General features: G+C 40.4%; 1 protein-coding gene across 9 annotated transcripts in view; it reads right to left on the minus strand.

Moving 5' to 3' along the window:
* Positions 1–13,840, minus strand: part of cacnb2a (calcium channel, voltage-dependent, beta 2a) — a 74,027-nt gene that overhangs the window by 9,390 nt on the left and 50,797 nt on the right. For 7 of the 9 annotated variants that reach the window (XM_051410633.1, XM_051410637.1, XM_051410640.1 and 4 more), the window contains 8 exons: positions 12,732–12,851; positions 5,915–6,037; positions 5,692–5,828; positions 5,510–5,586; positions 5,061–5,194; positions 1,534–1,614; positions 1,371–1,429; positions 7–116 (listed from right to left, as the gene is read on the minus strand). In XM_051410633.1, coding sequence (XP_051266593.1) covers positions 7–116; positions 1,371–1,429; positions 1,534–1,614; positions 5,061–5,194; positions 5,510–5,586; positions 5,692–5,828; positions 5,915–6,037; positions 12,732–12,851 — 841 coding nt within the window. Of the gene's footprint in view, positions 1–6; positions 117–1,370; positions 1,430–1,533; positions 1,615–4,837; positions 4,858–5,060; positions 5,195–5,509; positions 5,587–5,691; positions 5,829–5,914; positions 6,038–12,731; positions 12,852–13,840 lie in introns of all 9 variants that reach the window. The other 2 variants (XM_051410636.1, XM_051410643.1) reach the window with 1 other exon arrangement.

The following is a 13,840-nucleotide window of genomic DNA, read 5'->3' on the forward strand; positions in this document are numbered from 1 at the left end:
ACGTACCCAAGTTTGAGCGTGTGTTGGAGCGCTCGATGATGGCGTGCTTGCTGGGATTGTTCAGGACTGAGCGTTTGGCAAGAGAGATGTCTGCCGTGACGCGTGTGATTGATATTCTGAAACAAGGGACAAGAAAAATGCAGATATTATGGACTTGATTTGATATGAGAGGAAGATAAACATGTTCTTGCTGTATATTTAGACCAAAACTAAAGTAGAAGCAAAAGATAAATATAAAAATAGAGAATATAAGTGTAGATTTGTTAAAAATCATTTTCTTTGAACTTGATTTGATTGTTAATAATTTGACTTTACGGTTCTTCTAAGGTGCTTTAAATCAGAGTAACAAGTCCTTAAACCTGTGTAAGTGCGGGCTGGATCCCGACCAAGACTTCTTAGGGTGAACCCAATGCATGAACTCATTTTCTGATTTCCCAGAGGTCTGATGAAAACCACTAATATGATTTTAAATGAGAACATGTAGGTTATTAAAACCCAACCAACCCCACTAAAAGTTTCTAACTCTCACTAAACCGATGGAAACCTAAAACATGACTTTATGGGAGAGACGTGGCTTCTGAATATTAACTTCCCATACAATAAAACATCTACTTTATACAATATTTAGGCAGTGTTTTATTTCATATATTAAATGTTTAATAAGGTAAGATATGGCAGGAACTATTATGAAGAACAGGAAGAGAAATGATGTTTACCAGCAGCATCAGGCTCATAATTAAAACTGTATCCACTCGCGTTATTATACAGGGAACACCTACTTACTGACAGTCCAAGCACACTCACATATAAAACATTACACTGTAGGAAACAATAACAGCAGCAACAATGCTGATAGACAAATAAAATGAGTTCCCTATGGGTTCCCTAATCCCTACACATCCTATACTGTAAAGCTACTCATGCTCCCTTTGTTTCAAAACAAGAGCGCACTGTAACACATCGGTTTCTTAAGAATGAATAGGACCGTTATAGCTTGATAACATGTCATAGTTAAACCCTGTTTGAAAAGCAGGGCTAAAAAGGGAATTAGCAGAATTCGCTGCAGCTGCTGGTGGTCTGAGTGGATCTTAAGTGTTGTGTAACTTCATGGCCTCTCTGCTTCAGATGGGTGGACGGACTCAACGTTGAGTGAGGAGAATCCTGCTCTGCTCTAGGGCCCATTATGGCCTATTAAGGACATGGAGAGGGCCTATTTAAAGCAGCAGCACACATCTCCAGGCCAAACAAACTTGTTACACACTCCCTCGGCTAACCTCGGGGGACAGATAAATACCAGCCTATAGAGTTGGAGAGGGAGGAAGAATGAGGAAGGAAGCTTGTATTTTAAAAAAGGTCACAGGGAAACTCACCTTCCCTCGAATCTGTGTTTCAAAAAGTCAAACAGTGCTTTTTGCATCATGTCTGTCACCTGTGGACGGGGAAATTTAAAGGGAGAAACATTAGGAAACACTTTAGAAACACTTAAAAAGTGGACACATATCTTGTGTTTGAAACGTCAAAGTCTCGACGGACCTCGTAGCCCTTCAGTGACGGTCCAACCAGAACCACGGGCCGCATGGAAGGCACAACGTCGTACGGAGGAATGTGTTCCGTCTTAAGAGAGGAGAAGAAGAAGAAAAACAGTTGCACACATTTATGGAGACAGAGTAAACACTCACCATCACAAATCACTAGAGGAGTTGGAACAACAATGAACTAGACAATTTAAAAGCACAGGGACATCGTGAACCATGAAACGAGACATCACAGCTGGCCCGACAAACACACACACACACACACACACGAGCCAGCTTTGATTTATAATAAATTTTGGCCGTTTACTTCGTGAATTGTAACATCATCAGATTATGGTAAAGTACAATATTTTATGATGGATTAAAAGCTTTAGATAAATCCTCTCATTTCATGGTTCTGATGTCACTGAAGAAAAAAAAGGGGAAACTATGTAACAGGAAAGGTTAGTCAGACAGGGAGAGAAAGCCGCAGTAGATCGATAGAAGCTACGACTGATAAAACTTGGAACAATCAGGACGCAGGTAGAAAAAACTTGCTCACTGCTGTTGGGACAAAGTGGGAGCTCAGTTTGTGTAATAGCCTCAGTTTTAGATCAAATCATTGAGGTGAAGTTTGAAAATTAGAGCTGAAATCAGAATAAGGAATGAACTGTTCTTATAAGCCTGATCAGTGTTGGTGCTGACCTTATTAAGCCGACTGGGTATCGACCGTGATGTGACTGATACACATTAAATCGTTTTTTGGGCCAATGTCAAGATGAAACTCATTCATTCAGTCACGGCAGGCCGCTGTCTCAGTTTTTTAGTGGCACATAAATCCCATGTATGTGACCTTACATAAAGACGGTGTGTCCCTCGACAGAATATTAATCAATACATTATATATTAATATTAATCTGCAACAGTTCTTTAAGCAAAAAAGCCAAAAATGTATCTTTTCCAGCTTCTCAAATGTAAGTGTTTACTGGTTTTCTCTGTCGTATGTGAAAGAGAATTGAATATATTTGGTTTTTGAACCATTGGTCACCTAAAACATCTGATGTCTGTGATGATGCACGGGCAGAGTTTGCTGAAGGGGGAAAGTTTCTCTGTGCTCACTTTAAATCTGTACGTATGTATCACCACTGGTCCTGCAACTTACTAACGTCAGTGTGATGCTGAAACTTTTCAGTGAAGTAAAAAGCATAATTAATAGATAGAATGTGGAGGAAAAACCAAATCAAACACAAATTATCATTCAAAGCAGACTATTTTTATATATTTTAAAACATGTCTGGAGGGGAAAAATATGTCAACTTGTCTCTAGTAACACATTTCTGGTTTTGTAGAGTAAATGATTCATGAATTAATGAATATAAATACTTTGCAGATTAATAGATAATGGCTGTTAGTAGCAGCCTTGTTTGAAATCAAACAATCGATGGTTTGGAGAAAATGATTAAAATCTGAATAATTGATCATTATTATTGGCATTGGGAGAACATGACAAATGCCCAGTATAATTGTTAAAAACATCAACAACATATTTGTTTTCTTCTTTCTTTCTTCCTTTGGACAAAATGTCCCTTTAATTCTCTCTAAACTGTTTGCATCTGAAAGCGAGGCAGTGAACCCGACGCTGCTGTGAATCCCAGGCGTCTGGCAGAGAAGCATGTTTGAAAGATGGGTGGATGTGCCAGCACGCTGGAGGAAAATATAAGTACTTTCTCTTTCTTTCTTTCGCACAGATCTATGCTGAAGCTCTGTCGGAGAGCAGACAGCGGGGGAAGCAGAGAGGGTTGACTACTTAAAAAGGACTGTTGATTATCATATCCGATTAACTTTTTTCCCCTTATTTGTCCTAATGTTTGAGCTGTTCTCTCAGTCCGTGTTATCTTTACAATGAGTGTTTTAGTAGATTTTATATTACAGTCTATCGCCCCCTCTGCCTCTTCTCTCCACTTCCAAACATTTTCTTTCTGTCTAACATTTGCTGCCGTCATCGGGCTTCCCTCGGGACATTGTGGGAACTGATGCACACTACTGCTGACTAACACAAGGGGATTAATGGACAATGTGGTCCTGAAGAAATACTTCTGGTAGCCTAAGTTCAGCTCTGGATTACTTGGTTAATGTCAGCATAGTCATGGAAAACTTTCAGTGGCCATATTGTGACAATATTATCTCAATGTATTCGCATTTCTCAAAATCAAACTGCCCAAATTGAACTAATTAACTGACTAAATCAAATTGTTTTTTAGATGTGTGTGTTGGTTGTGATTTAGTATACATGTCGCACATTGCAAATATAATTTGAAGAGGGAAAAATAATATTTGAAATATATTTGAATGCTGTGATGTTGATTTTCAAATTCTTAGGCCTTTAGCAAACAGCATTTATTGCTGCTGTCATGATTCAAATAACAAAGGTTTGTTTCATGTCTACATGACAACAACAATTAAAGAAATAATTCACATGTTAGGAAATATGCTTGTACGCTTTCTCACTGAGAGTTAGATGAGCTGATTGACTCCACTTTAAATATAAAACTAAAACCAGCAGCTGCTCAGTTTAACTTAGCACAAAGACTAGAAACAGGAGAAACTGCTAGCCTGGTTCTGTCTAAAAGGTCATAAAATCTTCCTACCACCACCTCTAAAGCTCACTAATGATCACAATGTATCTTGTTTCCTTAATCTGTACAAAAAACATGTAAAAAGGACAAGTTGCCGTTTTAGGAGGGGTTATGTGCCGGACTATTTCTTTGCTGGGAGCAGTGACTTCCTTGAGTCTTGTTTTTTTGTGCAGATCAAACAAACATGATATAAAATGTTAACTAGTCAGCCTTAGAGGTGCTGGTATGTGTTTTTTGTCACCTTTACATGGAGCCAGGCTAGCTGGCCCAACCCTGTTTCCAGTCTTTAAGATAAGTTAGCCGTACTCCAACTTAATATCTAATGGAAGATATAAGGGCGGTATCAATCTCCTCATCTGACTGTTAGCAAGAAGCCCATTAGGGATGTTTTATAATAAATGTATAACTATTCCTTTAAAAGTAAAAAAAAAGCTGACTAAGATTTCGTCTAGCTCATTAAAAAGCTGTTCACACTGAGCTCTCACTCCATCAGGATCACAAGTTCACTTACAAACACATGAACAATCACAAACACAACACAGAGGACTGCAGGAGCGGTGAGCAGAGTGACAGTTCAGTACAGAGCTGAGTCTCTGCAGAGGAATCGTATAGAGGGTTTGTACAGTTCAGACCACAGAGGTCATCCCCAGACCCTGCTGAGCTGGTGCACTGCACGCCACGACTTACCGACTTCTGCTTCTGCTTAGCTGTGGTGAGACGGAAGAGGAGAAAGAAAAGAGGTTAAGAACAGGCATGCATGCTAACGGACGGGGTGCACGCCCAGGGGACAAGGACGGTGGCGTAGACAGACAGGACGGACGCTGAGTGAGGCCGAGCAGCCACAGGCATTTTAGTCTGAGCCGTGCGGACAGACAAAGAAGAGGAGGAGGTGGGGTAGTCCAGAGTTTACCTTCTTAAAGAAGGGCATTCGTTTCTCTTTTGCTAGGGGTGACATGACAGTGTTTGGACTGGCTTTAGGGGAGCGCAGGTTGACTGGAAGCTCATTGTCCTCGGGGTCTAAGTCTGTGGCGTCTATATCAATGGCTACACACACAGACAGACAGGAGTACCGTCACACAGAGGTGAACACAGGAGGTCACAGGTAACGGGGGGCACATTTCACAGTGAGAGTGATCTATGCTTCTGTACAGGGACAGCAAATGAAACATGTAAAAGTACAATTATGGCAGTTAAAACATATAACTGACTTTATTGCAGGTAGAAATTCAAACTATGAAACATCTAAGTAGTGGGTCTTACCTTGAATTCACTGCAGTGGTTAAAAGTTGCTTTAAAAAGACCAAATAATCTATTAAGTATAAAGTTGGAGTTTAAAAGTTTCCTGTCAAGCTTACTTACCAGACGAAGGAGGAGTAGATTTCCGTGAGTTAGGAACCACTTCACCTAAACTAGAAGATGAGTTTGCTCCCAATTTACTGAAAAGAGAGAGAAAGTGTTTGACATTAGAAATCAACAACACAAACTCTCAACAAGGCCACATTCAATTAAAAAAAATCTCCCGGCCAAGACAGAGAGCTTACCTGGAGTGGAACTTGCCCTGTTTGGCTCTCTGCTCCTGGAGGATACGAGTGTTTTCAATCTTCACAGGACTGGGGATGAAACCGATTTCACAGCCTTCCTTCACCAGGCGTCCTATCCACCAGTCGTTGTTGAATTTCTACACATAATAATTAAAGATAGTTATCTTGAGCATCATACTTCTCCTGATCGCTGTCTTGAAAATCATCTTGAACTGAAACGCACCTCTTTGACATGGAGGAAGTCTTTGGCCTCAAAGGAGACGGCCATGCCTGGCACGGGGACGTCATCATCGTGACTCGGGCTGTAGTTGACATTTGTGCGAACAGCAAATGCAACTGGTTTGGTCTTTTCAAGGAAGAACAAAGGAGGGAAATAAATGAAAATGTCAGATTGTGCAAAAGATATAAATGACTGTCAAACAGCAGTTCGATCCTAACTGTAAAGAGTCCAGACCCGTAACCTCAGAGAGTGGCATCCTTCAAACATTTTGATCTTTCTGGTCTCCGTCGGTGAGCTCTGATTCTTGTCTTTGTGCGAGGTGTAAAAATAACCCTGGGTGAGGGATACAAGCAGGCTCATGACTCACCCAGACTTAGTTTAGCTATCTCTCCATGAATGATTTGGCCGCTGCACTGTCTGTCTGCTACAGGTGAAAACACTTACACTTTACAATTCAGAGTGATGCAACATTGTAGTGTCCGTAGCAATCACTACTCCGACACAAATAGTAAAACGGGACTCTTGTCTTGCACTTACTTATGAGTAGCACAAACAGCACTCGTGTAAATTGTTCATAAATCAATCCCCCAATCTTTACAAGGACTGAATCAATACCTGCCTTCCTATCGGATCACTGCTGACCTTCCTCTTTAGGACAAACTGTCTATTGAGATAATGCACACAGCTAATGAAATGTTTCCTGCACTCCTGCGAGCCATGATAGAACCTTAACACTGCTGACTGTCCCCATACGACGGAGCAACTTTCTTTCTTTCCAGACACATTTTTGCATACAGCAAAAAGCAAATCTCCTCCGCCCGTAGTGACGCATTACATTTTCTACAGAAAGGGATTTGAATAAGATTTAATAAGGTCACGTCATGAAAAAATGTAATGGGAGAATATGCTCACAGACAAACCGTCTAAATCCAGATCTCCGCAAGACTAGAATATACCCACAAAAGACACACATCCCTTTAAGAATTACATAAAATGCTTTTGGACATAATCTTGGAGCCAGCCTGGCGGCGATGGCAGCAACAGTTGGCAACGTGGTCATGGCCTCAACCAGATTACATTTGCTCTGCCTTTGACTGTGTGACAAGCATGACTGAAGTAACCTGAAAAGCCAAAACGAAATGCACAGGGATGTATCTCAGAGTATTAATCTCGCAGCGTAGACTCACACGCTAAATATTTACCTGCACATGAAAGAGAGCAAGATGAGAGGGAAGGGGTGTGTGATATTCAGCTGGGAGTCAAATTGAACCCACTAGATCAGCGCTTTGAAGCTGTAACTTCAGTTGGACTTTATACAGATTCTGAAAAATGCTTTCAAAGTGCACTCAAATAGCTGGTTTCACCCGTAGCAACCTAAAAATAAAATGTGCCACGGTTGAGCTGATTTCCAGATTAAATTCAGTGCACATAGAGCAAAAAAAAAAAAAAAAAAAGGTAGATATCGGGTATCAGGTTTAGTGCAACTTCAACTTCATTTAAGAAAAATCTTTTTCCCCTTGAAGCTGCAACTGAACTTGACATAAACATAGACTATGACACATTATCAGGCACTTCAATTAAACACATATTGAAAGTAGGTTTGTGCCGACTGGAGATAATCACTGATTAGGTTTTATTCCAGCCGTCCACATTGAAGAACCAAACCAAATGATTCTTGATCTTAAGGGGTGTTGGAAAACTTTAAAAATGTACAAAGTAGGATTGTATCTCATCGTCCTACAGTAAAAAGTATTCAGTTATAACAACCAAAGAGCTAACAAACCGAGCGTCAGGGAGAAGAAAACACTGAATTTGTCAATAAAGAAACCTATTAAGTCTGTATGATTGTTAAAGATTTAAAAATACATAAAAAGTTCCTAAAATATTGGGGAAAACTCATCTCTGATGCAATATTCACAGGAAGTTTATCAGTTGTTCTGTAGTTATTGTCATGCATTTAATATAATATGAAATATCCATAAAATACGTAATTTAGTCAAGGGGTTGTCAGTTTAATCAATGATAGTCCCCTCAGGAAAAAGGTTTGGGAACCACTGGTATAGACAACTGTCAAATTCATATCAGCCTAAAAGATATATGTCAGTATCAACCTGCTGCCCCCTACTGGCCAACACATCTGGTATCGCAGGTTTAAATACTCAATATGAGATTAAATGACTTTCATTTAATTTAAGATTAATATTTTTAATTCAACGCTTTCCCATTAACCTTCAACCTCCAACAATTCAATAGGAGAGCGGAGCTGATTGGATTTGCTCGGATCTGAACGCTGCTTGAGATCTTTCAAACAGGCAGCAATGCTCATTGAAGCTCGGCACTATGGGAGTAATTCATCAGCGGCTCCAGGAGGAGCTTTACAGACGACGGGCCATCTCTTTCATCATGGCTTTCACTGTTCACTAATGCCTCATTGAAATACAACAGGTGTGAAGTGACTATGATGAACTATGAGGGATTATGGAAATAATACATTAGCGAAATCCTCCTGGAGTCATTTTCCTCACACCGACAGCAATGTAAATATTCCACGGAGTGACGGTTGTAAGCTGAATGTGTGTGCACTTGTGACATCTCCATTGAGGAGATCATTCAATCCAATGTGTGCAGTGCCGGGACGCGCAGAGGACAGAGCGTCCTTGGCGTTTGCATGCGTTGAGCGACACACGGTTGTACGAAGGCATGAGGTCCATTAGTACACGTATGTATGTGTGCTCTCTCGATGGACCGCTGCTGCTTTCCTCCCTCCCAGCTGCTCTGTTCTGCCTTTATCCATCATGACCGGCTGTCAGATGAAGCTTTTTTATAGGCTTAACGACATTTTACAGACCAATAACACACACATACACGTCCTACGTGCCACCTTGTATCACAGGTGATTGCAGGATTTGTACATAATGGCACCTTTAACGTCTCCTGACCGAGCCCATACTGCTCTGTTGCTCTTTACGTAACACAGGCCTTCATTATGGATGCCATTGACTGCAGTGAGGGGGGGAGAGAGGACAGAGGCGGAGGGTTAGAGACCCGGTAAGAAGCATGGGAGGAGGAGGGTGGGGATGGAAAAGAAAGGGAAAGGAGATGGACAGGAGGATAGAGGACAAGATGTAGTGCAAAAAAAGGGAAGCAGGGGACAGGAAGTTAGAGCACATTCATAGAGATAAGAGGCATATTAAAGATAAGACAGAGATAACCAGTAAAAAAAAAAAAAAAAGTCCCTATCTGTAACTGGGAACCCTAGGAGGCAGCGCGATGGACCACAGCCAATTAACACCACACGACGATTGTCACAATATCTCATCCCACCATGAATATTTCAGTGGATAATACCTCCTGGTCCTTCCTCTCTGTACTGTACTTACACTGACTGAGTGAACACTTGCCCTTGCTGTTGCTGATTTGCCATGTTACATGCCACAGCCTCTCCATTAGCAGCACACACAGGATCTCGTGATATAAATCAAGATTCTCACTCTGTTTCACCTTGGACGTTGTGCATCGATTTGAAATAAATTCTCTTTAGCTATGTGCGCTGGCCTTAGGCTCTACTGGGAGCCTGTGAAATATATATTATTATGTGGTATGAAGGGAACCATAACCTTCATTAATTTAGTGCGGGAAGATATTTCTATAATTATCCAAGGTTGCGTCAGTATATGGTGCGCATGTTCACTAAGTAATGTTAGTCTGTGACTAATCGATTGCAGCTACCAGTTCTTTCTTCAATGCCTGGAGCGTATAGTTGGAGTGAGATTATCTTTTATATTCTTTCATACATCTTATTTACATCCATTGGTTGTCCTTTAATGAGTGTGCACTAATTCAACAAGTCAGATCCCATATTGTATCCATTGTCCCTGGTGAGTTAGAGCCTCTTTAAAGACAAAAGGAGACATCCATTACCTATCTATAACCTTATACAACAAAAAAAAAGAGGAATTAGTCATAGTATTTAAACCTATATTAAAAGATGACCACCTGGAGGCAGTGGAAAGCTATAAACACAACATTTGACATGTGATCAATCTCCTTTTAGCTCTGTTTTGGTCTCCACCAAAGGGAAATATCTGTCTTTTGAGTGGCTAAATGCTCCACTATGTTCACCAAAACATTTAAAGTTACAGGCTGAAATACCAAAACAATAAGCTTAAAGATGGCGAAAATTAGAGTATAAGTGACTACTTTTACATACAAGTAGCTGTTCCATCCATTGACGATATAAAAATATTGATTATAGCAGCTTTAAAGCCAGTCACCTCGAACAGCCGGCCCTGAATAGTGCATGTGAAACAGATCACAGACTCATGACACCAGACTAGATGTGCCACTAATCAGATGACATTGGAGGTCAGGTGAGATAACTTCTGAATTGAATGGACGCATACTAATGTGTATAAATAAGTAAAGTTATAATATATAGCCCACAATCCTTTACATCAGAAAATAGATGTCGAAAAGGCTAGAGCCTGACCAATAGTGTTTTTAAAGGGGACATTAACAATTTGTCAACTGATATAGTGCATTTCTGAGCTGAAAATAGACCAATTCTGCACTAATATAACTCTGCAAAGGCACTCAGAAGCCTGCTTTCTAAAAACATAAAACTTCATTAAAGAATATTAATAATTAAATGTTCTTTAGCATGTTAAATAATTTAACATATATGCGACATTGTCAACCAATTCCTGAAATTAACACAGAAAGAAAGAGTAGATAAAAATAAAATAAATAGCTAAACAAAACTACTGTATTAGTTTTTATATCGGCACACATCATATGACATATCAATACAATACCAATGTGTCTGCGATCGGCCAATAATATCTGTCAGGCTCAAGAAAAGGCTAAACTCCAGATTGTGGCACTTTCAAAAAGACAGATTGGTAAACAAAGAACAGTCAAAATCAACTTTTCGACTCTAACATGCGTCAAGCTCCAAAAACTGTTGATCCCAAAACTTTCCATATTGTAACTATAATGCTCCCCCTCTCTGATAAATGCTCTCATAGTTCAAACTCTACTCATCAAGTTTGTACAAAGCCTTTCCATTAAAAAGAAAAGTCTCCAAGCCAGATGACCTCATCCAGGGTTATTATCTCAAAGCTTCTCTAGAGCCACAGAAGACTTTATACAACTGTTTTCACAGACTGACGAGCACTCACGATACTCAGTGATTGACGGGGTAAAAATAATAATACATGTTTGTACAGCTTGTACATAATATTAAAGGTATCAACCTTATCCTCACTACTTAGAAATATCAGCGGTATGTTAGGGAAGTCATTGTGAATTACTGCCCATAAAGGCTCACAGTCAGAGAGTCTGCACTTCCTCTGACCCCAGCTCGCTCTCTCTCTGGTGGCCAAACGACTGAGAGGCTATTTTTTACTACTCATCTGTCATGTAAAATGCCAGTGGGGGTAAATTATGCCAGGTTATCTATAAAGCCAACTTATCTTTTTAATTAGTGAGCCAGAGAGGGTGGCTCTGGAAAATAACAACACAGATCTGCTGGAATGATCTGTCTCTGCCAGCTACGAGCTACGCCGAGACGCAGAGCAGGAGGAAAATGTCTGCTAGAATGGATGGATAACCAAAAGCTTACAGCTTACAGCTAATGAGCGTGCTAGCTGTTATAGACACTAAACACCCGGCGAAAGACAATAAACCAATTTTTCAGACACTTGCTTAAATTAACATGCAAAAATAGAACACCATGGGCTACCCAGTGAGCTGTAGAGCAGGAAGAGAACAGAACATGCACAGACGATAGGCAAATTATTTCAAAGATCAAAGGCATAAATCTTAACAGTGCCAGCGATTTGAGTGATTCTGTGGAAGCGAGCTCTGATTGCAGTTTCTGTCGCACAAAGGCAAACCCGCTCTGCCGTGTGTGTGTTTGTTTATATGCCGCTAATTGTGGCCCAGAGCAGCGCAGAGCAGGCGAGGCTTGGCTCTGATAAACAGTGACGGTGAGTCCTCTGAGGCCCCTAACCTCTCACATCAGCAGCCCCTAACAGCCCTTCCTTCCTTCATCTTAGAAACCAGCTGAAATCAGCTCCACTATCCTGCTCTCATAGTCACTCCAGGATTAACAAAACATCATATCATTTACTATCTTATGTTGCCAAGATGAGCTCGGGAAGTCAGAAGACTTAAAAATTACACCAACTTTATACAGAAACTTTGACCAAACTGTTAATAAGTGCTCTGACTTAGAGACTGCCACTGAAATTTGACAACGGTAAAAAAATGTATGCCTAAGAAATGGGCCCAAAAAGGAAGCAGACGCTTCCTTTTTTCATCTTCCAACAACAAACCAACCAGTGTAAAGTTTACATTACGACTGAATGATGCCTGACATCACTCATTCAAGGATAATAAACCAGTTTTTGTCTGTGCAAACATATGTCTCTACTTGCAAGGACCCTCACTGACATACCAACACCAACCGCATGCATAACCCCCTTACACTGAGCGTAACCTAATACTAATTCTAACTTTAACCCTAAAACCTAGACTTAATGGTGCCATTTTTCACATTTTTTAAATCCCTCACGTCATGCAAACTTTTGCAGTCATGTTTGTTATCTTGCAGTCTTGCGAGCCCCAAAAATCCTCACTTTCCATAAATATTTGCACCCTGAACTTGTTCTTGACAAAATAAAAGTATAAAAATGTTGATCTTCGCAAAGTCTGTCCCCCAGTTTGAAATGTCCATGACAGACCCTGCCTGGCCCATAATTTCAGTAGTTAGAAACTGGACGAGTGACCTTAGGGCTGCTGGATTTTGGATACCAACCTTGGCCTTGTCGAGCTGTGCCTGAGCCTGTCGCTCTGCCTCTCTGCGCACTGCCTCCTTATCCTCCTCCAGGGACACATCGGAGTCTGATGGACGGCTGGTGTAGGAGTCGGCCGAACCCTGCGGACACACAAACACTCAAAGTCAAACTCCATTCATTTGGATTCGTGCTTTAAAAATGACAGGTGTCAAGGGAAGCATTGGACTTCACAGCAACTTAATCTGCTTCCCATTGTTCTTGTTCTTCAAAGAAACTCTGGAGTTGAGCATCTGATGTGCAACTTAGAAATGTGCACACACACACACACCCACACAGACTGAAGTGCTAAGCTCTGATCATCAGTTGATTTCATGAAATAATGAACGTAGAGGCTGTGCTCAATAAAATGTAATACCTCAATCAATCAAACAACTTGAGGAAATCACACGAGCTGACTGAATGTGAACCAAATTATAGACACTTCCTCTTTTACTGGGAAAGGATGCCAAAGGACACAAACAGTCATTTTTCATAGATTCACATCACCAGCAGCTCATCTTCTATCCTTAGCTCTCACTCAGCTGCTCGCCTGCAGATTTGTTTTGATCATTCTGTGACAAACACTGGGGGATATTGTTGAAGAACACCAGGTCCCAGTATCTCTCCATGTGATATGTGGTTGCGACAGATCTACTCATAAAAAAAGCAGACTCACAAATACCAAAACACATATGATCGCTATCTTAGACACACTCCTGCGTGCAGTGCATTGGTGCACACCATCACACACACACACATCTGAAAGAATTATATAAACAACATAACATAAATCACTTCCAAAGTAGATAATGTGACACAAGCTCTTACTATATAGATCAAAGTGTTTTCAATGAGTTTTTATCTATAAAATTAAACAATAGGGGATGTGTGGGTAGCCTGTAACAGATAGACAGGATGTTATATGTTCAACCTACAGTAAAAACTACACTAGCAAAGAAATTGTGTCCTTTAAGATTTCCATCTACCTTGAAATCTTATCGATTTACAATTACATACATTTAATTTATTTAATTTATTGATTTAAAAGTAGCTTAACCACATCAAATCACAAATTCTGCTGGCAAAGATG

The sequence above is a fragment of the Dicentrarchus labrax genome, unplaced genomic scaffold, assembly GCF_905237075.1.
Source record: "Dicentrarchus labrax unplaced genomic scaffold, dlabrax2021, whole genome shotgun sequence".
Classification (NCBI taxonomy): domain Eukaryota; kingdom Metazoa; phylum Chordata; class Actinopteri; family Moronidae; genus Dicentrarchus; species Dicentrarchus labrax.